The following is a 25,813-nucleotide window of genomic DNA, read 5'->3' as shown; positions in this document are numbered from 1 at the left end:
GTTTATATTATGTCACAAGATCTGGTTGTTCCTCCACCCATTATTCTGACTCTTTCTCTTGCATCTCATTTGAAGGTTTCTAAACCACAGGAACAGTATGATGATATCAGGCTTGAAACCATAACTTTTGAAATTCTTGAGGGAACTTGTGAGTGCACTCACTGCTTAGCTGCATTCTTCAATGCACTGTTTTTTCTTTATGAAATAAAATCTCTTGATCTGTGCATTGTACCTAAACTTTAAGTGTTTGTGACCACAGCCTCTCGGCCGGATCGAGAGCTTGTCGTCTTCAGTCCCACATTGTGAGGAATCTTTCCCACTAAGCTAATGGCGAGGAGGCAGCTTTCTCAGAAGTGTAACCATTTGGAGAAATAACAGGCTGGCTATTGCTGGGACATTCAGCAGATTAGATAAGGGTGGTGGGGGTGAGGGTGCAAGGTCTGCAGGCATTTTTCTTTTTAGTCCAAAGATCAGAGGATGAGTGGCTCTGCTCAAAACAGGTGCCTAGGTTTCTCATTCCTGTAATAATTAACAGATTATCCACTAGCCAAGTGTTCAACTTCCTCTGTTGAGGTCAAGTCTAAAGCTTGAAGATGTTTTCTGATTCTTCATGAGAAAAATGTCAGCCTTTTTGGATTCACTACACCAGCAGTAGAAACTTATGCTGTAGTCAAGATCTTGCATTTTTATTGTGTTGTCTTGTATTGTCTTAAACTTGTCATATTTACCGATAGCTCTCATTAAAAGGAAAGTAAGTTAGGTATTTTTTCACACACTGCTACGACAAAGCTGTTTAGATAAACACGTTATAGCTTTTTTTCTTGCCATGAAGTCCCAACCCAGTAGTCAATAATCCCCTTACAGTCCATCTGTGTCCTTTAAAATCGTACATTTAGTAATGTTGCCTCTAAAACAGCTGCTATGCCAACCAGCAGGTGGCCTGGCTTCTCAGGTCGCTTGTGTATCTACAATGCTACGCTACTAGTGTTGGGGACATTTTTGTACCCCCTCCAACATCACACATCACACACTGTAATTAATATAAGCAATTAGCAAGTTAGTGATTGTTCTTTCCTTATTTTTGAATAATTAAATTGTCTAAAAAAGTGAACCCCCTCCTTGGCTTATCAGTAAGTTCTCCACAATCCTGGTCATTAACTATTCATTTGATTCAAGTGTGTTGGAGCTGGGGTACTTATAACTACACATGCACAAACTTTTGATTGGGGGCCTGTCCGGTGTCCACTCAACCCACTCGTCCGTTGTCCTACTGGAGATGGGGACCAGTTTTACCACAACCAGGCAAGAATTAAACGGACAGAAAAATTGACAAGGTGGTAATTGTGCACATAAATATAAATGTGGCTTTTGTTTTGAAGCCAAGTGCCGAAAGCCTCTGCTTAAGGGAATTCACCAGAGCTAAAAGTTTTCTAGCAAATCTACAGTTTTTAGCAACACAGAGGTCCAAGGAAGGGCTGCACAATGCATCACTGCAATATCAATGTACACATTGTTAATACCTTAAAGTACGATTTGGAACATAGTATTTGTTGTTTTCATTTATAGAATAACCACAATAGATCCTAATAAGACATGTATCCTGTTGCATGGAGTCTGACTGTAGTAAATGTCTACACCCAGCACACTTTGATGGCTGTAAAGATGCCAAAGGTCAGAGTGTTGGAAGTGATCCCAGTTCAATTTCCTAGTATCCAACAGCCGCACTTCAAGTGTTTATTTACTGAAGCAGAGGTAGGTTGGCTCTGGTTCAGGAGAGCCGACTGTAAACACTGGTTTTTCCCCATTTTCAAACTTTTCTCTGTCGCGTCTCTAAAAGGTCCTCATTTGTATTGAAATAATTTGTATGTGTGACTTTATTTCTTTAGTTGCAATTATTATTGTTGGCAACATTTTCATATTCAAACACATTTTGTAAATAGTTTCTAGTGAAGCAAATTTAAGATGCGACAATAAGCGTTGGATTTGAAACTTGGATGTTTCAGGTTTATTACCTTATGTCTGTGTTTAATGTCATTATTTTAAAGTAAGGAGGGTAGTACTTGAATTTAGCCAACAAAGCCCCACGTCGCATCACTTTGGATCCTGCCAGTGATGCTGCTCATTGAATTAAATTCACATTAAACAGAGATTCTTAAAAAAGGGTTATGAAACCTTTATTCCATTTGTGAAAACACAGAAACATTTGTCAGTGTTTTTTTGGCATTGGAATCGCCTTGGATTAGAACAGTCACGAAAACCACATTAAACCAAGACATAATTATTTTTGCTTGATTCTTGAAACTTTTGCTTTGTTTGTAGAAATAAAAATTAGGATCCTAAGTTTTCCAAAACGATGCCTCAAAGCTTATAGGACGCACATGTTGCTCAGCAAGCTAACTTCTTGCTCCAGCAGAACCTGAGTTTACCATTTGAAGCTTTCGGGAAATCATAACTGGAACATAGAAACTGTCTAACCTTTGCTTGGTTTGTATGAGGTTGTTTTACATTTAGTCGAAGGACTTCAGAATCGCTATTTCAGTGGAGTTAAACTCGCACCTACAAGTCTGACTCACTGTGAAGTTGGGAAATTACTCACTGCATGTTAAATGTAGCTTATGTGTGCATCAAGTCTCTGAGCCTCTTAGAGCAGTGCTGTGGTTCAAGTGTTTGTTCATGCATGTGTAATAAAAAGTTCTCACTATCAAAACAGAGCCTTTTCCACAGTGGAATGAGCTACACAAACATTAATATCAATGATTTGTTTACAGAAAAAATGTTTGCACGGCTGGACAATAAAAAAGCAGCAAAAGCCAAAGCATGAGCAATAAGCTCTGATAACATTCCTGAGTGATGAGCTGAGTCCTTGCAGCGCTGTGCCAGGAACCAACTCAGCTCTGCTGCACATTTTCTGAGGCGGCTTTAGATTATGTTATTGAGTTTGTGTTTGTTAGCATAGCTTACGTTTAAACATCTGCTTTTAGTTCACACTTCTGCTTTTGTGCATTTGGTTTAATGATAATGAAACAAAATACAGTATTTGTACCACACTTCATCTTCTAGTCGGCTAAAAGCATTGATGGTTTGATCGTTCCTGTTGTTGACGTCTGCCTATCGAGTTTGGTGATCTGTAGTTGAGTTTAGGCTTCGTTATGTTGGGGCCTGTGAAGACCGGGGAACCTAGCCGACTGCCTTCACCCAGCAGGTGAATGTGATCCAAATCAAGATATTAAAAATGTTCTCGCATGCAACGCACATCCGACTTTTTCACAGCAGTTTGAATATCCCAATTCCAATCTTATCAAACCCTCCAAAAATCTGATTTGAATCGCGTCCAGAAGAAGCCAGATCTGACGTAAACATTCCTGCTTCAGTGCTTTTCTGTTCTGCATCACATCACGATCCCACAACTCTAAGCTCCTCCCACACATCCAGAAGTTGGTGTCAGTGCACCACAAAATACTGTTGCTATTAGTTGTACTTTCTTTTCACTGGCTTCATTCATGTTAGGATCTTGTGACAATCCTGTCGGCTCTCATTGCTGAATAAACTTTAAAACTGATCCAAAGATGGCAGCATCCGTTATTACTTCTTTAAACGGTGCGTTGCTGTGACGTCAACGTTCTTCTGCTGGTTGCTGCCTTGGGGCAGTGAACCGTTCACACCTAAGTCCAATTACAGTCACATCATTCAGCAGTATGAACAAAATCAGATTTCATTAAAACCTGTAAATGTAGCTCCTGCGTGCGTAGGCTCTTGTTCTGGAACAGGTTTTAGTTAATTTGCCTCTGAATGTTGGTGTTTTGTTGAGTGCTAGCGCCTGTTCCCATTGGGAATCGAGCCAGCAACCCACAGACAAACTCAAACTCCTACTCATGGGATGACGCCACGGGCGGTGTCGCGGTTTGTGCGGATGAACCTGGTATCCCACAGTGCCCGACTGGATTTGGCGTTAGGGAATCTCATTCTTCCGGTGGAAACACGCAACTGTGGTTCACATTCACAGACTTGTCTCCGGAAAAGCCCTGTAGTGTCCAGATGGGGTGATAGAAGGGGAAACGGGGTGGAAACGTGGCAGTTTCTTATCAGAGTTGTGCCATCACAGCATGGCCACCTTGAGAGCTGCTGTGGCATCTTCTTCTGCATGGCTGGCAACAGCTGTTTCATCACCGTCCCAAAACAAACCAGCATACCCCAGCCTTCCCGACACAAGACCGAGCACGGCCAAAGCTACAGGAATGTTGGTGAAATTAACTCTCTGGAAATAGTTTTGACATCCAAGAACTTGTTTTGTCTTTAGGAAGAGTCCTCAGCAACAGGGGAATGTTAAGTTCCTCTGGTTCGCTCATTTAGTATGCTCTGAGTGTAGCATCAGCTCAGTAGCTGTGTGTGTGTGTGTTGGCTGAGTGTCCGTTATTCCATCACTTCACATCCTTTGCTTCGGTCTGTGCCTTCAGTCCCCCCAACGAAAAAGGACAAGTGAGCGACAGATCAGTAGGGGGTGGATGCTCTGTGTGGGAACAATTGAGCAACCCCCCCCCCCTCCTCTGGTTCGCCTTCCCTCCCCTCCTCAACACATTCCACACCGGACCACCAAGACCTGCACACAGGAGTCCCGGAGCTGGGAACACAGGGCAACAAAGAGAGCGCTGGAAGAGTCGAGAGAGGATTTGACTGACGGGAATGCTTTTTTTTCCTCTGGGTCAAAGTGATTTTTCCAGGGGAAGGGTTGGTCCACAAGGAATATTTTGATCTGGCTGGATGCATACATGCATTTTTACAAACATATGGCTGCCTCACCTTGATTCAATAAAGGTTTCCTCCCCCAACAGGACCCACGTCAGAGTATTTTTAGCATTCATGACCACAGTTAAACTCGACTCCATCCTTTTGGTGGCCACAGCAAACTGCGAGAAATCCTGATCTGGCTTTGTGGTTTTCCGTATTTTGAGCTGAGCGATCCCCTCCGCTCCCCCCTGCCACATCCACCAGTGAAGTTCCCTGTTAATACATCCTGTTTGCAGGCTGTTAAAAGTTGGCCATTTCTCTTCCCATCTGTCCCGACTAGCATGTTGGTTCATGCTCTTGTCCTGCTGTTCCCTCTCTAGCTGCTCCTGCGGGAGGTTTTGTTCTCTTCCCTTCTTTTCCTGTCTTCATTCCTGGGTGATGATTTTTTTTATTATTTTTTTTTTGCTCCTTTCCATTGTTCCTTGCAGGTTCTTCCTTTCTTGGCTTCTTCTAGCGCACCTCTCTGTAATCTCCACTGCTTTTGCTGGGCTTTCTTTTGGTTTTCCTGGTTCAGAATATGTGCTGATGTGAATATGCAGAGGATGTTCTTCCAAGATAAACATCGCCTGGAACACCAAACTCCCTATAATTATGATTTGTACCAAGTGTATATTTTTCCCCACTATTTCATTTAGAAACTTTAAAAAACACTTGACTTAGAATTGGCATGGGTCAGTATGAGATTCCTGAATGGAAATACAACCTTTTCAAAATTTCCAAAGCATTATCTAGTTGCTTTGATTGAACAGAAATTCACACAGCTTCTAAAGCTAATATATTCTTACAGAATATACATTAGCAGCTTAAATACATGGACTTGAATAACCTCTGTTCAGGGTTTTTTTTCCAATGTTCCCTTTCTGACAATGTGATTATTGAAATGACCATTGAGATAATATTGAGTTATTTGTGTGTGGTGTGTTCAGAGCGATGGGGTCTGTTATGAAGGTCGTCGGGATCGCTGATCTAAAATCAGGGATATTCAGCCATGTTGGATCGTTTCGATCTAATGTTGTGATGTGTGGTGGCGCCCGCGGACAAACGAGAACGCAGCCTGTTGAATGTGACATGTAGCCAATCAGAAAGGGAGGCAACGGAAACACTGACGACCAAACAACTTCTATGGTGCATCAGAAAGTTCGGTGAATATATATTGTAGACGTCTCTATTGTTTTTCTCTTAGACAAAGTCCACAAACTATCAACATCGCTTCTTCTCGGTCGGCCATGTTTGTTTCCTCTGCACTCACGTTTGGTCTCGAGAGGTTTATTGAGATTTAAAGCTTGAAATCTGGTCGACAAGTTCAAAGTCTTGCCATAAAATTGCTAGGCAATATGAAGCAACAGGTGTGGGAGTGGCAGCACTGATCAGACTTTTTCTAAAACTGAGAATAGCCTTATCCTTCAACTTCTGAGGGATTCAGAACGACAAACTCTTATCGGAAAAAATGCTGCTATATTTTATTGGTTTTAGTAGCTGGAGGAGATTGTCTTTACATCAGCAGATCAGACCTCAAAGCAAAACTGAAACCCATATCAGTCAGGAAAACTTCATCCAGAATAACCTCGGATCAGTTCACCCCTGCGGCTGCTTGTGGACAACTCCTCCGAGGCGCTATGTCGCGATACGTGATCTCCTCTGAAACAATCGACTCTGCTGATGCTCTCTCCAGTCCGTCGTCATCTCTTCTTTTTTTTTTCCTTCCATCCCCTCTGATATTTGAGCAGCGGTTCGTTTCTTTTGTGAAGCTCATCTCGCTCGTGGTGTCACTCAGCCAGCTGTGAGGAGTGTGGCAAACAGCCACCGGCTCTGATCTGAGCCTGCCGGAGTGGAGTGTGAAGTCATGTCACCACATAGTTCCCCAGTGGCGTGTGTGGGCGTGTAGGTGTAACCCTACCGAGGTTAATGGGGGTTTTTTAATTTCTTGGGAGCAGCCACGGCCCGCTGCGTGTCGGTGTTGATGGTCATAGTCATCGTTTGGGTTCGGTGCGGCTTGTCGGAGGCCTGCGCGGCTCGGAAGGGAGCGAAGCCAGGGACTCTCTCGGGGCGTTTGGGCCGAAGCCTCGCTGCTGGGTGCGGGCCAGAGGAGCCGTAACTCCCGCTAATCACTCCCAAGGCCTCCATCAAGACTCCCACTGACGACGAGGCTCTTGCTCAGCTCGCATATCCACAACGCAGTTAGCCTAATAGGTTTCCTAATATTTACGCAGCCCCGCTCTGCGGTGCTCGTTCTTGGACTCCTTTTCTTATAAATTACAGGGTTGGAGATCAAAACCTCAGCCTTTTTCTTTTCTTTTTTTTTTTTTGTCCAAGAGAAAAGAACGAGCCGCGTCTTCAGCCGCTTCGCATAGCTGAGTGCGTTTGATGCCATGTGTTAAAAGCAGCTCGTCAGAACTCTGATTTTCAAACAGCAGACAGCCTTCTGGCCGAGCGCCGACCGGAGAGCGGGGCTTTAAAAAGAGGGAAAAAAAAACACACATGAAAGGATCAAATACTTTCTACAATGATGGCTCCAAATCTGCAAATCATTAGATGAGTTTTTTTTCTTTCTTTTTTTATATGCAATAAAACAAGTAGTGTGGGAATGCAGGAATCTGCGCAGGGTTTTGGAATAATGGGAATCTTCTGGGGAGCAAGTAGCTTTGATTTATTGACACATTGAGAGCATGTCATCGGGAACGGACTGAGCCATCCATGACTGAGGCCCCATTAAACCATTGTAGCGTAGGGTTTAGGCTTTCGAGGTCCCTTTGACAGGCGGCGATGAGTGGCTCTCTTCCCACCGCCCCCGCCGGTGTCCAGTTTCCTAAAGCCCAACAGGTATATCAGAATCTTTGTTGCTCTTTTGTGGCTTTGAGCTTCCAGGAATCTGATCCGGTACCTGACCTCATTCTGCCTGGGGGGGCTTCGCCAGGCCTCTGTCCTGCCTCAACATCTGGTCAGATTCAGACGCTCATTTCAAAACTCCTTACCTGTCTCAACGAGCAGCTCTTCAATTAATCTCATGGTTAATTCAAAATGACTCCAGTAATTTTTATTCTAATTTTTTTTTTTTTTTTTTAAATACAGATTTAGAGACGTCATAACTCATTTTATTCATGGTTCTGGTTGTGTGTGGTTTTTATTCACTGTTTTTGGTTGCTGTGTTTTCAGTTCCAGGATCTAGTTTTCATATAAAATTGATCAGTCTTTGAGCTGGCAAACTTCCATTATTAGTAAAATATCAATATGTTACTTGAAAATGCTCTCAAAACAACAATATTGTCGTTTATTGCAATAATTTCTGGGGCAATTTATCATCCAGTAAAATTTGCTATCATGACAGACCTACTCTCTATTTGTCTGTGTTCGGGTGTTTTGGAGAGATTATTCAGTTCAGAATTGACAAATTTAAGATATTGACAATTCAGATTTCTTAATTTGCTTTCCTACTGTTGGTTAAGTATTTTTATTGGCAGTTGTGACTTTATGATGGCAGTGGATGTAAAGGCAAATTTTAGGATTTCAAAATAAAGCAAAGTGAAAGGTGACATTTTAAATTGGTGTTCACATTTTATAGCTGTGATTTTTGTGGTGAGCTGAACTGAGCGAGGTTTTCCACTTCCTGCAGGAAGTTGGGGTATTGCAACTAATGCAAATTCAATAGTCATATGCAAATCTTGATAATTTTCACATGATGTAATTTTCACCAGTCACCACAACTTTTTCTGCAGTTCTGACCAAATCACTGCAACTCTGCTGAATTTTGACCAATCCCCTACGCCTTCTTCTCATTTAACTTCCTGTTTCACGGTGTCTCTAGAAAGCCGAAACTACACGTTGAAAGCATGAGACAATAAGTGACATTTGTCTATTTTTTTTATTTTAGAAAAGACATTGAGATATTCTGTAGGATTTGCTGATTCTCTGTAAACGGTTCATGTTAACTTAAATGACTAATTTAGGATTCATCTTTTGTAACAAGTTTTCAAGACATGACTTTATCCATATAAAATCCAATTTGAAGAAGGTCCTTGAAAATATCATTTATATATTTAAAAATCACATCTTTTTTTTGTTTTTGTTTTGGAAGATCATTTGCGGAAATTCCAACTTTTTGTCAGACCACATTATGGCAAAAATAAAGCCTAAAAAAGTTTGACTGCAGTCATTTTAAGTTGTAACGTCCTGGAGGGATGGAGGCTAATCATTACTAGCATAAGAGGCTTTGTGTGGAAATGTTTGTCATTCCCTCAGCTGAGTTTCCCAAAAACATTTTCATCTTGCTCCTTGACAAATGCAGGTCAAAGATCTAATGGGATGACACAATTTTGCTTTACTCTGAGCCTTCCTGTTTTCACCTGAAAGTCTTGCTCTCGCTTTTATTTTAAACTGTTAGCATCTTAGCACAGCTTTTGCAGATGCCGTCACTGACTGTAAACATCAGTTTGTGTCTACGTCATAGAAAATGCATTCTCTTTACCTTAAGTCATTTTTCCTAAAGATGTGTGCAAGTCCAGCATTTTAAATGTAAGAAAATGTGGAAAGCCCAAAAGAATAAAGGAGAAAACCTTTCTGTTATCTGCTGAAAGCCTTGCTCTCTTTTTTCCCTCGCAGTCTGAATGAACCATAAACATGTTTTTTAAAACAGTTGTCTGTTAAATGGCCTTTAGGAACTTTATTGTAAACGACTCCCTGGTATTAAAAATAACTAACTTGATGTTTTTGTCCTTGGGGGAACTGGGAAAATGTTGCATTTATCAGGTTTCTACCCGTCTGAAATGAGACCCACCCAAAGCTCATCACGCTTTTTTGTCGGAATTCACGTAAAACTTGAAATTTTAACAAATTAGTTTATTTTGAGTGGGGATTGTATCTTTGTGTTACAACGGGCCCACCAGCAGTTCCAACCCCCCTCAGACGTCCTCGTCCATTTGGTCTCACGCAGTGCGCAAAGCACATTTTAAAGAGGACCTATTTGTAAGCTCAACAGTAGGCTGTTTCTCTGACAGCAAAGCCGTGTTTGTGCAGGGTCCCTTGGTAAAGCACTTGGCCTTAAGTAAAGAGTGTTTTTCATCTTCTCCTTTAAAGTCTGTTTTCATTAGTGTGCCATGAGTCAGTGGAAAGATGGAGGCCCGATGTAGAGGAACAAGCCAGGAAGGTCTTTTGTGCCCCGTTTTTCTTCCCCCTCCTCTCCCTCTGCTTCCGTCGTCTCTGGTGATAATCATGCTGCGCTGCAACTTGTTCTTCCACTGCGTCTGTAAAATCGCCGCCGTTCTTTGCGAATCTTAAAAATAACAGTCCGAGTCTCTCACTCTTCAAAGGTTTCTTCGGTGCAGAAACCTTTGTTTCTGCACCGAAGAAACCTTTGAGTAAAGTTTGAACTTTGATACTTTGAGTAAAGCATCAAAGTTGAATGCGACGTTTAAACAAGCTGCAGGACAAACACTGCAGTTATGAAGCTCAGACACCAAGAAAGGAAGAGAGAGAGAGACACACAGGAGAAGGTTTAAGATGACTTTTTATAGAGGATAACTAGAGGTGATTAAAAATATCACTAGAAGTGATTAAACTAAATCAGGTCTTATATCTGATACTTGTTCCCTGTGCAGCCCAAGCTTCTCCTCGGTTTTCTTTTTAACTAGGGGAAAAGGTGAAACAAGTTAGCAAAGCTTTGTGTGGCGTTTACGACGTCCAGCCATCATCCGCTTTACGGCTGGACAGAAAACTCAGTTCAATATATTGTTACTTTGATGTTTGTTTGTTTTTTTTTTAGTTCTCCAAAATCTAAACCAGGTGGGTACCGAGTTGGGTATCTAGTGACTAGATACCCACCAACTTAAATGACTTAAAGTTGTTTTAGTTAAAAATAAAAGCAATTCTCTCTCCTGCTCCAACTGATTATTGCACTTCAATTCATATTTATAGCGCTTTATTTTGATGACTGAGACGGTGATTTAGATTAATCACAATTGTAGTAGCATTCTTTCAGGCAGCTTACTGGCAGTGTACAGCAACAGGTGGGGGAGGGGCTCTGCTGCATTAGTCTAAGCTCTATAGTCACTTTGTTTTCTTTGGCATCTCTTTTGCAGCAGGAAAGTTACACAGTCACAAGAGGTTTGGGATTTTCAGTGGTAGAAAATATTTTCACAAAGTTGCTTTTATTTCATTCGTTCCTTCTGGGAGTTTTATGAAGAACATATTGGGGCCATCTGGTAAAAGCTGCTATTTTATCAGAAAAATGTCTTAAAATGACAAGAAAAATGTTTTAATGAGAAAAAAAGCTCGGAACCATTTGGTTTGTGTTGGAATTCTCACACTCCTAATATTTCGACTTTATTCTTATTTCAACTTTGTCATGAAATACCCAAAAACATAGCCTGACCCTTATATTTTGTCGTAGAGTTGACCTGAATTCAAACTAGTCCAAATTAATGGAAGCTGTAGCCCCCGGCTTGTCAAACAAGATGGACGCGCTGACGTCACCTTGAGCTGTGGAAACCCAAGGACTGCATTAGTGGGAAAGAAAATCAAAACTTTTCCTCACAAAAATTGAAGCTTCATAAACCAAAAATTCAATTAATCGTCCAGTCCTAGAAGAGTATCATACATGATTCAGGAAAAATATGGAATTTTGGGTATTTTGTTGAAAATCCATTTCAAGAACGATTAAAAAAATAAAATAAAATTTGAAACCCTAATTTCTTTTAAAACTCCCTGGTTTACCTTAAAACTGGTCAATACCAAGTGTGCATGTTCAGAGATTAGCTCCAGAGCAAAGTTTTGGATTGTGACTTGTTGGACTACTTGGAAACGAGCTGAAGCTGCAACAAAGCGGTGACCTGGGAAGTGGTGTAGGCAGGGAGCTTTTGTGTGAGGAGACAAAGCCAGAGATGCTGGGCCAGGACGGAGTGAGAGATGGAGAGAGAGCAGTGGGGCGACAGACAGACAGACAGACGGACAGAGAGAGGCCAGGGCAATGTTGTGGAATCTCCCCAGGGGCTTCTGGGTAAATGTTCATGGATGACGGCGTTGTGGAATTTCACAAATGGAGAGTTTTAATTGGCCTGAGGCCTCGACTGGTTTAGCAATCAGAAATGGACTCCGGTGGCAGCAGGCTCAGATTTATGGATCCCAGCGTGGGCATTGTTTGCTAAATTGACTGGCTTTTAGAAAGGAATTCATACAGAGGAGGAAAAGAGGGAAAGATTTGGCAGAGATTAACATTTTAATGCGATAATTCTTCACTCTGAAGTCCTCGTTTAAAAAAAAAAAAAAAAAAGCCATATATAATGCTGTGGAGCTTAATGAGTCCTGCTTTGTGACTTATGGTACAGAAGTTGACCCTCTTTCTTTCTTTCCTCCTTTCCTTCTTTTTCATGCTGTGTAACTCTGCGATTTAATATTTTAACAGCTGTATTTTGGAGCGGTTTTGATTTATTCAAGGAAACAGATATTACCCAGGATATTGTGTTGGGCTGTTAAGCTGAAAACATTCACTGCTCTAACGCAGAGCTTCCTGACTCATAAAGGGATTGTGGGCATTGTTCTGAGTGGCATAAATCTCTCATGTCATAAGCAGAGCTCGTGCTTTCAGAGCTTTCGCTACTACTGAGGGGTTTCCTCCCTGGCTTAGATCTTTTTATTTATGGGACTTGCTGATGCTCGGTGCAGTTGTTCGTCGGCGTTAACCTCTGACGCATCTGGGGAATCATGACTCGTATCAGCACCAGGGCTCTGACTCATCGTGTAAGCCACGCTCAGCTGACTGCGTGCAGAATTTTATGGCAAAACTAAGAGGCATAGTTCATGTTTAAGGGGATTTTCAGGATTCATAGTAGCATCAACCACTCCTGCATGTCAGGTCAAACCACTTTGGAAGAGCTTTAAGACGTAGTCGGGTCTGTTTCTGGTGCACAGGGCACTGCAGGTCTTCTAGCTGCGTGATTTGCTGTCTTTTTAGATGATTTAATCGGCTCAAACCTTTCCGTTATCATGTCCGAGCACGTCTCCTGGTCTTTTAGCGAGAGCAGGAAGCAGCCGCTCTGCTCAGAGAGCTGTAAGCAGCTGTTTAAGAGCTTTAGCTGTTCGTTGCAGCCACACAACCACAAACAACTGGTTTAGAAAGGGTCATCTTTTAAAGTAGGGAAATCTCTGACTGTTTCATACCAAATCCAAGATTTCTCATTGTTTTTGTCTTCCTTTCTTAAAATGGCAGAAAATATTTTCAAAAACGTATTTTTATTTCAATCATTCTTTGTGGGAGTTTACCTGGATTCAAAGTCCAGCTAAATACATGCTGCAAAACAAAATGGCTTCTCTCTGGGCATGTTGACATCACTCTGAACTATGGAGGCCCAAGAAGTGCATTGGTGAAACAAAAATCCACATTTCCTACATCTCTTTATAAATGACAATTTCAGATAAGAATCGATAAGAATCGATAAGAATCGATTGTCCCGCCCCAGACCAGAGAACAGACGCACCAATAAGAGTTTTGAGGCCAAAATCCACTTTAAGTAAAGCTGATAGCAAATTTAGCAGATTCTGACCTTTCTTTGTAGATATAACATTAGAAGATGAATATAAAACTGCATTTAAAATGTTTTCCTAAGGATCCTTATACAATACCTACATATTTCGAGCAGAAACGTTTTCCCATGTGTGAAAATAGTCGCTGTATATCAGGAATTTAGTGTTAAGATTATATTTTAAGTTTTTGTTTGGAGCTTAACTTTGCGATTTTCCTGTTTTGTAAGCCCATCACAGCAGACCCTGACGATGGTTAAAACACCAAAAATGCCTTAGAATGCCTACAGTGGAAACTATTAGCATTACCACAAAAGCTAACGTGTACTGTCTTCATTATTTTTGCTCTTTGGGGTATCGGCCAATCAGTGCAAAGGAAACTTATTGGAATTCCTTGATTGGCTGCTTTACAATAAAGGGTCAAACATCATTGGTTTTCCAGCTTCTCAAGCTTCCTTTTCTTTTGAATATTTCAGGTAAGCTATATGAAGAAATTTGTAAATTAGCAAAGTTTTTGCAGATAATTGTAAGTTTCGTGCCACAAAGACTGAACTGAACTGTGAATTCTCTAACTAGTATAAATCTGTGTGGTCTCTAATTCCAACTTAAAGACCTCACTGATGCTTAAAATGTCTTAGTTTGAGTCCTTTTCTCTCTGTACTTGTACCCAGAGTGTGTTTTTATCAGAGTGATGGCTGCCAGCTGTTGGGTATAGTGCGTCCCCTTATGGTACTTTCTGTTTCCCAACAGCTGGTGACAAAATGGCGATGAAGCTGAAACTCGTCCGATTTCTGCCACTTTAACTTCTCTTGTTTCAAGTGGCTGGAGGGCCTAATCAAAGAATTTGTGATTCTAGTTTCTTCAACTGTTGTGGGATGTGGATTTGACCTACTGTCCAGCAGTAATGATGGGTGTGTGTTTGTAAGCAGGACACTGGTGCTGTAACTGCACAACCAAGTTGTGAAACCACAACAATGAGTCTGCTCAGGATGGTCGGTCTATTTTCAGCCTGCTAGCTTGTTTTCAACAGCTGTAGGTCAGTGAAGAATGGGTTCTGCTTGTGATCTGCTGCTGTTCTGAAAACCTTATCTATACCAGGGATGTCTGGCTTTGAAAGTTGTGCGAACGGCACGGCAGCACACCTGAAATCTCTCCACAACCAGATCTATAGAAGCATTACAGCTTCTTTAAGCTAATTGTACATCGGGGATTTTGTTTTCTCCCCAAAGAAATTCCTAAAATTCTGTTTGCAGGTAGAAACAAGTTAATCAATTTGGTGGGGAAAGATTTTTTTTTGCACTGTAGGAGGGCTGGGCAACATGGCTGAAGAACATGTCCCAATACAAGCATTTCATATCAGTCTATCAATGATTATCGATTTGTTTTTTGTTTCAACTATCTGAGATACTGCCAAACTAGTGATGTGACCTTTCCTCTATTATCCACAATTTCCTCTTGAGCTGCTGTTCTCATTTTTAACTCCACCCTGAAGGATCGAGATTTCCTAGTCGAGCCTACCAATTGCCTTAATTTCTTATGACAAATTCATTAATTGCCCACAATCCGAATGGATGCTAGCAAGTTTGATGATTTCAGTTCTTGCGACTTCAGTGTGAACTCTTGTTGAGCGGTTTCCTGTGCGAGTCGGTGTGTCAGCGAGTACGCGGCCATAAACACGTACGTTTGTGCAAACGTCCGGTGTGAGGAGTGAAGTACATCCAAGTCTGTTGGATCAATATTAAACTGCTAAGCAACGTACTCAACAGGTTGTTACTAGCTAACCAGATGGAGAGTGAGTTAGTTAGCTGATGCCACCAACCTTGCTTTAGCTGACCATGAGAAGTTGACCGGATAAAGCCTTACCTTTGACCGCCAGAATACGGCGCAGTTCTTGATCCTGGTTCAGTGAAGCGACCAAACGTCTACCGGACGTAGATGTATCTTGACAACACTTTTGTTCCCAACTCTTGACTTTGCTGGTGCCGTGCTCCAAACACCATTCCCTCCGCTCTGTGTGTAAACACAAGGTTTTCCCGAAGCTAAACATTAGTCATAACCTAAATGAGCTAAGGAGAAATCTTCGTCAGCCTGACTTGTCTGTGCAGGTTCTCAACGCTTGACTCTTCCTTATGTCACCTGTAAATAAACCCACGCAAAACTCCAAACAATCACTTAAAGAGCAAAGTGAGTCATTTAGTCAGGGTTTTGGAGAACTAAGCGGGGGCAAAGTTAACCTCGTAAAAGGACAAACGGGAAAACGGCAGTGGGTGTTTTATTTTCTTTTTTATACATACCACTTTATTGAAGCACATCATTCAGAGTGAGGAGTTCCCCTCCCAGCACATATTGTGTCTTTTGGACTTTTTCTATGCACTGAAGCCTAAAAATCTTTTGTTCTGGCTGGAACAGCTGGACACGTATCGTATATAAAGCGTACAAAGAGTAGGTGGATGTGTTGCCCTGCCCTGATTGCTACCATACGAACAACATCGGGTTTAATTGTCTGTTTTCATCCTTACATGATTCCAAAGAGGACAGGAACATCAGAGATTTAAACATCACACTCAATAGTTGTGTGATGAATTGTTTTTTCTAGTTCTTCTGTGCATTTCCAGCAGTGATGCTCGGTTCAGATGAGCATTAATGGTATTTAGAAGGCTGCACTTGGTGAGACTGAAACTGCTGCCGGTGGCCTCAAGCGGGAGTCTGCGGTCGCACCGAGCAGCAGAGCGTGAATGTTTGAACTCCCCCGTGTGCGCTTTCGTCCTCTAAATAAAAACCGAGCTCTTACCCAAGCACAGGAATTCTTTTAATGGGGTTAGGGTGCAATGGAAATAGATTTTTCTCAACTTTCTGCTAAAAAAAAAATCAGCAATACGGAGGGGGCAGTAGCTGTCACTTCATTATATTTTTCTTTGGAGCAATTTGTCAGAATATGAAAACTTCTTATGCAAGGCCATTTCTCTAGTTTTCTAATTAAACGGAACGATGCTGCAAACTCTTTGGATTTAATTCAGCGTTTCGTTGCCAACGACTACAGCATAATTGGTTTTCCAAGGAATTAACAGTTGATAAAAAGCCAAATTAGTTTAATTTTGGTTTCTGTCAAAAAAAATAAATTTTAAAGGCTTTTTTCTTCAGCAGAATGTTTGTAGCAGCTATTTACTGAGAAACCTGATCAGATTTTTTTTCCCAGAAATGCTTTTAACAGAGCAACGTGTGAAAAAACATCATTTTATTTTAAATATCGGATGAAAGAAACTTTTTTTTTTCTTGTTTTTGGGATTGTAACCGTGATAAAACAGGAAGGAGTAATTTTTCATAACATAGGCACCTTATCTCATCATGTTTACACCTTCCAGCCCCTGCTTTCTGCCCGTAGACAAAAAGCTGATTTTTGTTCTCTCAGAGGATGTCACGCTGATCAAATCTTCACACCTCAGAGCTCATCAGCGGCGGCAGCAGCAGCGTCCACTTCTCTGTTCAGCGCTTCTGACTCTGTGAGACAGGATGTGGACCAGAGAAGGAAGTCAGAGCCGTCCTTTAGCCCGTCTGATGATTTCTCCCCCTTTAGACGGAGGAGAGCAACAGGAGCTGCAGATTTACAGCTGTGGAGACGGCAGCAGTCCTCCTTCACAAGCTTCAGCTGGGAGCTTCATTATAATTGCCAATTATGCAATTATGTCCTCTTCATTCTTGAGCTGTTTTGGATACTATGAGCGCTGAACATGTTTTCTACTTTCACAGATGACTCGGAGGAACGTGAATTATTAATATTGTTATTTTTAATCAAATTGCACCATCTTCTTCTATGTCAGATGACATCTAGATTTGATGTGTTGGTAATGAATTTGCTAATATTTATGGAAGCTGAGAAGGAAGGCTTCAGCTATGTCCCGACTCCAAACAGCAGCTGCTTTTCCATTACAAATGTGTGCAAATCTTTGTCAATGTTCTGCTACTGTCGGGGAAAACATTTTACGACACAGCCGCATTAGATATATTCATAATACGGCCATCTATCTGACACCAGAGGAGACATTCAGGCGTTGGAGCAACAAGACCCACCAGCTTGGGAGCAGCTACCTATGCAGTGATTTGGGAATATTGTATTTACCAATTTTGCAGAAGAGCTATGGTTTCAACACGTTTGAATGACACACTGCTGTGAGAGCTCTGGTGAGGATCCACTTCCTGTCATCGTCTTTGTAGTTTTCACCTGTAGTAACGTCCGACTGTTGTGTGATGTGAAAAAAGTGTTTCCGTTGCAGTTCTGCCGAATGAATCTATTTAGATACGGCTGAAGAACCACCTCAGCCTAGAACAAAAACTTGTTTCATTGAAATTGCTGTATGTCCATAAAGCACATTTATTTTTGTAATTTCAATTTGTGCAATTCTGTGGCAGCTACTGACTGCACAGAGAGAGAGAGATTTGATTTGATCACATGTAAGAGCACAAATATTCTAGTCTTGCCAAAGATTGTCAATATAATTCAGCTCTGGACTTTGACTGGGCCGTTCTCACTGGTTCTGCTGCAGCTCTGGCTGTATGTTTGGGGTCATCGTCATCTCTGTCCATCTTCAGGTCAGTTCTGACCAGGTTCCTTGTCTCTGCTGAATAAAACCGGCGCTATCGCCATGTTTCACAGTGACGGCGATACGTTCCGGGTGCTGTGGAGTGTTTCCAACCACCCGTGATGTTTTGGATGTCTGCCCGTAACTTAATTTCCTCCTCAGACCGAGGCACCGTCTTTCACATGTCTGCCGTACAGGCAAGCAGAACTTCTTAAAGCTTCCATTTTGCAATAAAATCTAAATTTGTGTAATTTCTGCCGCCTCAGCTGTTCACCTCTGCAGCCCTACTAGCTGCTTTTGTCAGTTCAGATAAAGTCCGTGTTTTTTAGGTGTGCATTACTGATTATCAAACTTCGGTTGACTGCAGCTTGTATCTGATTTTATTTGGTGGAATAACAGTAGAGGGGGGAAGAGTACAAGAGCAGGTCCCATTTTTAGGAATTTGTTTTTGTAGGGAATAATGTTGAAAACAAAAGTGTCGATGAATCTTTAAAAACTCTTCAGTTTCATGTAAAATTGAGGCTTTAAAATTTCAACATTTTGGTTGTAAGGGCAACTTACAACCAAAATGTAAGTTGACCTTAAATACGTCGACTATTTAATCTCGTATTCAGAGTTTCAGATTCACTTTATTTTGGTAAGTTAACATCATTATTAAAAAAAAATACAACTTTACATTAATTTAAAATAATTTACTAAAAGCAGGATAGGAAGCCAGGGTTTATACTTGCTCACCATTTATATGCTTTATGTATTTCTTTTTCCTCTCAGGACTTTTCTGTCAGGCAAAAGTTCGAGCCGCACTCAGACATCTTCACTGCGTTCTGGGACTCAAAGCAGTTGATGCTACCGCTAACTAGATGCTAATGTCCCCTCGCTAATGGACGCACACAAAACCAGCTTTTGTGTGCGTCTGTCGTGGGCGATGGGGAGGGAGCTACGGCAACAGCGACAGACCAAAACCCAACACACGGGTTGCGACAGCGTCTAAAGTTGAACATTTTTCAAATTTCTCGTTATGTCGCTAACCCATGTTAGCACGTCTACGTGTACAAGTGCAAAACTTTGTATTGATGAATGTCGTGGGTGTTTTGGCTGGAGGAGGGAAAGCCATTGTTGCCTCATCATGTATGTAATATAGAGAGGGAGGGAGAGACGTCGCCTCCCTTGTGTGTTGAGCCCAAATTTATCGACAGTTGTCTGGACAACGCTCGTTTTTATAATTTTCTCACTTCCTTTGCCAAGCCGTACAGGATGCGTTCTGTGCAACACAACAACAAAAAAAAACAAACCTTAGGCTCAGCATTATGGTTGTAGGGAGTCGGACGCTGTATGACAAACACAAACTAACCAGAAGACTTTAACAATTTTTGCTATGCTTGATTGTAATTTAGCAGAATCACACAACCATCTCTTATATTTATAATTTTTCGCTCTTAAATTTCAATTAAGGCGTCATTAAGAGGTCTTAAATGCAGATGCCCTGTTCTGTTGGTCAGCTTTTTAAACGGGCCAAAATGCAAATATTTCCTTGTGGAATATAGGAGCGGACATTTATCATATAGGTTATCATTTACCGTGATCAATTTCCCATCATGATAAAATAAGTTTTGATTTATCATTGTCATGAAAAATTCCAATTTAATGACGCCTTAAAAAAATTCACATGGTCAGAATTGTTAGTTTTTACTATTTTTGCTACTGTTTTCTGAATGAGAGAATCAATAAAATTACTAATAAATTTCTAAAATGATTAAATACAGTTGATGTGAGCAGCTTTGTCCCACTTCCTCATGTGACTTTTTGTGTTTGTGGAGGTGTGATTGCTGTGTCATACAGTCACTGTCTTGCATTTACCTAAAAAGAAAAAAATTATCGCAATAGTACCAGAAAATATCGCAATTGGTAGTCCTTAACTTTCTGGCATCAACTCTGTGTGTGTTTCCTCTCGGTGTGTGTTGGTGGGTTATTGTCGTGATTGAAGCACAAATTACCTTGCACGATGGATATTCTGTCTGGCAGGGTAGAGGGGGGAGGGATCAGAGGACACAACGTCTCTCAGAGGAGTTGCTGTTGACCCCTGACCCCTCTGGTTGAACCTGCAGGGCGGTGGGCACTGCGAGGTCCGTCCGGTTCGGGGGGCACAGGATGGCAGCTGAGGGGTGTGAGGTGGTGAAATGTCTAATCTTTTTTTTGTCTGCTAGGCGTTTTCACCCCCCCCTTCATCCTCTTCCTCCTCCTCCGCTCTTCCTCTGAGAACAGAGTTTGAGCGACAGGACAATGTCAAAGGGAAGTGACTTATTTTATGAGCCGTTTAAAGGGGTGACGCCACCCCCCCACCCCAACAAAACAAAGGAGATGCGGCGGAGCAAATGAACGCCTCGACACGTAGTCGCATGTTTGTCTACAGCAAGCCGGCGTCTTGTTCGCTGCGCCATAAATGGCACTTTTCCCTCTCCTAAGTGACACCGGAACAATGCCGTGGCACTTTGTCTCGTTAGTTCCTAAATTACTGGGGAAACCAGAAAGCGGGAGCGAGAGAGACCCTCAGCCCCCGAAGGGATTCCTGTAGTAAACCAGAGAGCCGGTTCAGACATCACACAGGACTATTCATGTCAGAGGCGGTTCACAACAACTGATGCATTAACCAAAAAAAAAAAAAAAGGCTTTGAAGCTGAAATATCGGCATGATTTTTTTTTCTTTCTCAGAAGACCTGTTATTATTTCATTCTGAGGGGAAAAAACCAGTTCATCTTCCAGTCTTACCTCGTCAAGAAGCGAATCCTTTGAGGTAACAGTGTCACATGTGTGCAGACATTCCTGTGAAATACTGACCATCTCAACTTTTATTTGTGTACTTTGGTAACTAGGGCTATTTTCCACATGGATATAGCCTTCGGATTGTGCGCTTTTGCTGTGGGCAAGCAGGGGGCCCCGCTAGAGGAGAGACTGGCTGGCTGTTTCACCTAAAACTCTTAAGTGTGTGTGTGTGTGTGTCCCTGCACCTCCAATCAGGAGTGCACAAAGAACCGTGTGTCGAGTAGTGATGTGATGTGCGAATGTGTTTTGGTAGGCGCTGCCAACTGTGCCGGGGTGTGTGTGTGTGCGTGTGTGTGTTGGAAGCAGAGGGATGGGCCTGAGGAGAGCTTTGAGAGGGATGAAGTGACTGGAGGCTTTTTTGGATTTGGTCCCAGACTGAGGGGTCCAGTTCGTGGCGCCATGGTGCATCCCTCCCTCCGCTCGGCTGTTTGGATACTTGTATTGCTGGAAGTTGTTTAAAATCCTACAAAGTGGTATTAGAGGAAAACCAGAGAAATTACATATATATGTGTACATGCCTTCTCTGTCCAGGTAGAGACAACATTAGTTTAATCTACAGGATCTTGCAAAAATATCCACACCCCGTTAACCTATTCACGGTTTTTTGAGCTTCCAACTACAGACGTCAGTGTGTATTATTGGGATTGTGTGACACAGAAACGCAGCTTGAATTAATGGTGAAATGTAAGAAAGTGAAGAGTGTCTTGGATTTGTTTTTAATAGATCTCTATTTATGCTGACACAGCTAAATGAAATCTAGTGCAACCAGTTGCCTCCAGATTAGGGCTGCAACTAACTTTAGTTATCTCCTTTTTTTTTTTCTATTGACTATTCTGACGAGTCAAATTAAAAAATTAAGCAAGTGTGTGTGTATATATGTAATATCCACTTTTAAATTTCATTATTTTTTATCTTAAAACTAGAAGTAAAACGCTGTCTACAAAAATTACAAGTAATTTCCTAAAGTAGAGATTTCTTATTTTTCTCCAAAAAAGTCTTGACATTCGCGGTCTTCAACCCGTTTTATTTGTTCTGTCCTGAGAGCAAAATGTTCGTTTTGGTTGTAGAGGTTGCAGACCTCTCCTCTAAACCATAATTCTTTCCAGTAAAAAAAAAAAAGAAAAAATGATGCACTACTTTGTTTTGCTCCGTCATAAAATCCTGTGAAGTTTTTCCTCGTAATGCGACAAACGACGTAGAGCTTCAGAAGCTGACCTAGAGCCAGATCAAAGGAGGACAGTGTTGCTTCAATACGGCCGAAACACGCCAAAGCATAAAGTCATAGAAATGTTCCTGCAGACGGCGAGCGAGAACAAGCCGGCGGGGGAAACCAAAGAGATGGCTGGTGCTGAGACGCAGTGAAAGGATCCCTGTGTTCTCTGAAATTCCAGCAGCTACGTTTAAAACAAAACATTATTCCAGCTGTGCCGCTACGTTCGTCCTCCCGTGAACCTCTGTGCGGGTCGACGTTCAACTCGATGAAGCGGACGACTCGTTCGTGGTCAAACGCAGTATTTACGTCGAGACGTAGCAAAACCATTGCGCAAAACGGTCTCTGGCTCCAGTTTGTTCCCATGTCAATGCAAATGTTGACCATTGATCAGTGGGGGGAAAAAAACATTTCTGCATTTCTGTCTGCCAGCAGAGTGAGAGTTTAGTTGGTTTTTTTTTTGTTTGTTTACAGAAACAGATTAGAAGAGCTAACAGTCCATGACCCGAGGGCTGTTAGGAAATCGGACACATTGGCCTGTGAAAGATATTTTTAAGATCTTGATTTAATGGATGGCAGTCGAAAGCCAAAAGCCAGAGATGGTGGGAAAAACTAAGCATTTAAGGTACAAGCATCTCAATATGCCTGAGGCTGAAATTGGACATCTAACCTGCAAAGTGGGTGAGGAGTTAATCCAGAGAGCTCTCTTTAAACCTGTTTCAGAAGGACCCAACACTCAGAAAAGAGCTCCAGCACTAAACTATCAATCAAGACTGAGGAGGGCCGGGATAAGAGGCCTGCTCTGTGAAGTGGGCCAGCTTAAGGCTGCTGTGCTGAGTGTTACAATTAGGAGCGTTGAAGGGGGCTAAACAGCCAAGGTGCGTTTGATTTGGTGAAGGGTGAAGCCCCTCACCTAGCTCCTTGAAGTCTAGACCCAAAAAAGGAATCTAGACCTATTTGTTCCCCACCGAGTTGTCTCTCTTTTTGTGTCTTTCTTTGTTTTTCTGTCTATCTTCCTGTCTTTGTCTCCTGTCTTTTTGTCTTCCTGTCTGTCTTTAAATTAATCAATTTAATGACTGATTAAAATTGTTAATCAGTCATTTTGGATCAGACTCAGATACAATCCCTGGATTGGATTTTTTCAGGCCTGATCTAAACTCCGTTGTAATGTGACAAAAAGTTAACAGGTCCAAGACGTATGAAAGTGTTTGTTCCAGACGATGATTGGTTGAACAGTGTGTGTTGTTGGTGTCTGAGTCTCACTGTAGCGTCTGGTGTGTTGCAGGAGCGCCGCTGAAGGTGTGTCCGCAGGGTCTCTCCTGCTGCACGGCCGAGATGGAGGACAAGCTGAGCCAGCAGAGCCACACGGAGATCAAAGCTCCCGTGTCCCGGCTTAGCACCACCCTACAATCCACCTTCAAACAGAGACACGACCACTTTGACAGTAAGCAAACACTCTTACACAAACACACACACTGCATTTACACCAGCAGCTTGTTGGCCCACTGCGCGCCACCGTCCCTGTGTTGCGGTAGTCGTGCTGAGCGATTTTTGAAGGACGCCTCCACCTGCCAGCCCACTTCTCAAAGACAGTAGGGTCTGTGTTTGCTGGCCTGTCCACCTGTCTCCCACCGTCTTACTTCCAAACCCCCCTGACCCTAAACGTCGTGCCGACTTCCCTTCTCGTCTCTTCCCTTCCCTTCTCTCTCCAGAGAGACTCCAGACGGACCACACACATCTTCAGATTTTGTCTTGCCTGTACTTCCTGTTCCTCCGCCTGTAAATATCGGGATCGGGTTTCGCCTGCCGAGGGCCGGTGCGCATGGGAACACGCCGCAGCGCTGACTCACAGAGGAAGCGGCTCGGCTCCGAAAACCCCTCCACCCCCAGCCTTTACCCCCCGCTGCATCGCCGTGGAGTCGCTCCGACGACAACGACGAGGATCCCAGTATGACTGACTGGAGAACAGGGGAACACATTTGATCTCTGGCGCTGGAATTTGGCTCGTTAAGGGGAACACAGTTTGGCGGAGTGTTGTGTGCGCATATGTTCCTGCGCGTTTGCAGATCAGGGACCTCGGGATCTCATGTGTCTGTGAAAGGCAGCGAGAGATGGTCGGTAACAGGGAGCTTGTGTATTGCAGCCAGATGTTAGGAGGAATGTGACGTGTAGGAATGCGGCGGCTCGGCCAGTCCCAACCCTCCTCTCCTCCTCTCCTGCTGCCCTATGGGCCCATCTCATGCCTCTCTCCTAAGCACCCACCCCCTTCTTCATTTTTTTTATTTTTTTTACCCTTTCCATCCAACTTGTTCAAATTAAACTTTACACTTTGTGTGTTAATGTATGCTCTCCTGTCTGTGTCCTCCACCCTTCTCCCTTCGTCTTCTGGCAGTTTGAAGGAATATTTTAGGCCTGACTTCACTGGCTGATCCATCCATCATTTACTGTTTTAATAATTTGTCCAATGAGAAAATAACCTGATTTATTGGGAAACCCCCTACGATGGGATTCAAAAGCAGATGTCACCAGATTTCTTCTCGACTTTCCCCTGAAGCTTCTGTGTGTAACTTGTATAAGAAACGGGGCTTTTACATATTTATTCCTCTCACTGCTTCTATTGCCGTTTGAAAAGATGCACCGCTTCCGGTCAAAAACAACCAATTAGAGCCCGGAGGAGGGTCTCCACGCTGTCAATCAATCTTGTGTACGCGGTGATAAATGTGCTATTGGCAGATAAACGGAAAAACTGTCTGTCATCATCGGCGACCATGCTAAGTAGAGTTAGCATTCATAGCAAGCTTAGCTTTGTTGTGCTACTCGCCATAGAGTAAGTAAGCAACACCTTAAAATTTAAATAGCAGAAGGAGCTTCAGCTTTTTTCTTCTTTTTTTTTTTTAAACCTATGCGCCTTCAGCAGGAAACATTGCCACACTTTTCTGAATGCGTTCACTCAGCTGTGAACTCGGCAAACTTAAGCAAAATGATCACATCAGTTCTGTTGATTTGTAAGCTCTCTTCACATAAATCCTGCAGCGACTTATATAAACTAAAACTGACATTTGGTCCAGAATCAGAGGCAACTTTCGGCACTAAAGCCCAAATGGACATCCAGTCTCGACTTGTTGTCCAACACCTGTGCAGAGAGCAAAGCTCGACTACACAAAAAAGAGACGATTACAAGAAAAAAACAATGTTCTCATGACACTGTCGTCTGTATTATTACTAATAAATTGTGTGTTCAAGTGTTTAGCTGACTTTGTTTAGATTTAATACATCAGAGTCACTTAAGCATCTGTGTTTCATTTACAGCTAAGCAGGCGTGGGACCATACAGATTCTCATGGGGTGATAACCTCGTGAAAACATGGCCGAGTTTCAGAGTGGGGGTACTTGCATAAAATATCAACAAAAGTAAAAAAAAAAAGAAAAAGAAAAGTTGTTCCCACCAAAATAACATTTTATTGCAGTAAATTGGATGCGTCTGTACCTAGCTGATTTTTAAGAATAGGAAAATGGCGACTAATGCTTGCTGGAAAAACATCGTTTTGGATCTTCTGCTGTTTATCGAGTTGATATTTGCCAGAAGTTGCCAGTTTTAACTTACAGAAAGTAACAGCCATGACTGACTAGGAATGTTTCCAAACAGCTGAGTTCATCTGTGATGAGTCACGGGGGGAAATGTTGCAGCGCTCCTTTAGCCAGACGCCCAGCGGTATGCAGCCAGACGCTGCTGCGCAGGCAGGAATGGATGATAAAGTTGTTCAAACGTGGCACGGCTTGGAGAGGTTACCAGTCTGGGGATGGGCGATATGGACTTAGAATTTGATCTGAATATTTTGTAATGCTACTGTGATAAAGATTGAGGGAAAAGAAACCATTTGGCAGTTATTACATTATAGTTTCACTGCACTTCA

At 42.3% G+C, this 25,813-nt stretch overlaps 1 protein-coding gene across 1 annotated transcript in view; it reads left to right on the top strand.

The window, feature by feature from the left end:
- Nucleotides 1-25,813, top strand: part of gpc4 (glypican 4) — a 44,395-nt gene that overhangs the window by 6,980 nt on the left and 11,602 nt on the right. Inside the window, exon 2 of the mRNA XM_007554721.2 lies at nt 23,186-23,344. Coding sequence (XP_007554783.1) covers nt 23,186-23,344 — 159 coding nt within the window. The remainder of the gene's footprint in view (nt 1-23,185; nt 23,345-25,813) is intronic.

This window comes from Poecilia formosa, unplaced genomic scaffold, assembly GCF_000485575.1.
Source record: "Poecilia formosa unplaced genomic scaffold, Poecilia_formosa-5.1.2 Scaffold66, whole genome shotgun sequence".
Lineage (NCBI taxonomy): Eukaryota > Metazoa > Chordata > Actinopteri > Cyprinodontiformes > Poeciliidae > Poecilia > Poecilia formosa.
Note: the sequence above shows the minus strand (reverse complement) of the source record. Positions and strands in the feature narration are given on the sequence as shown.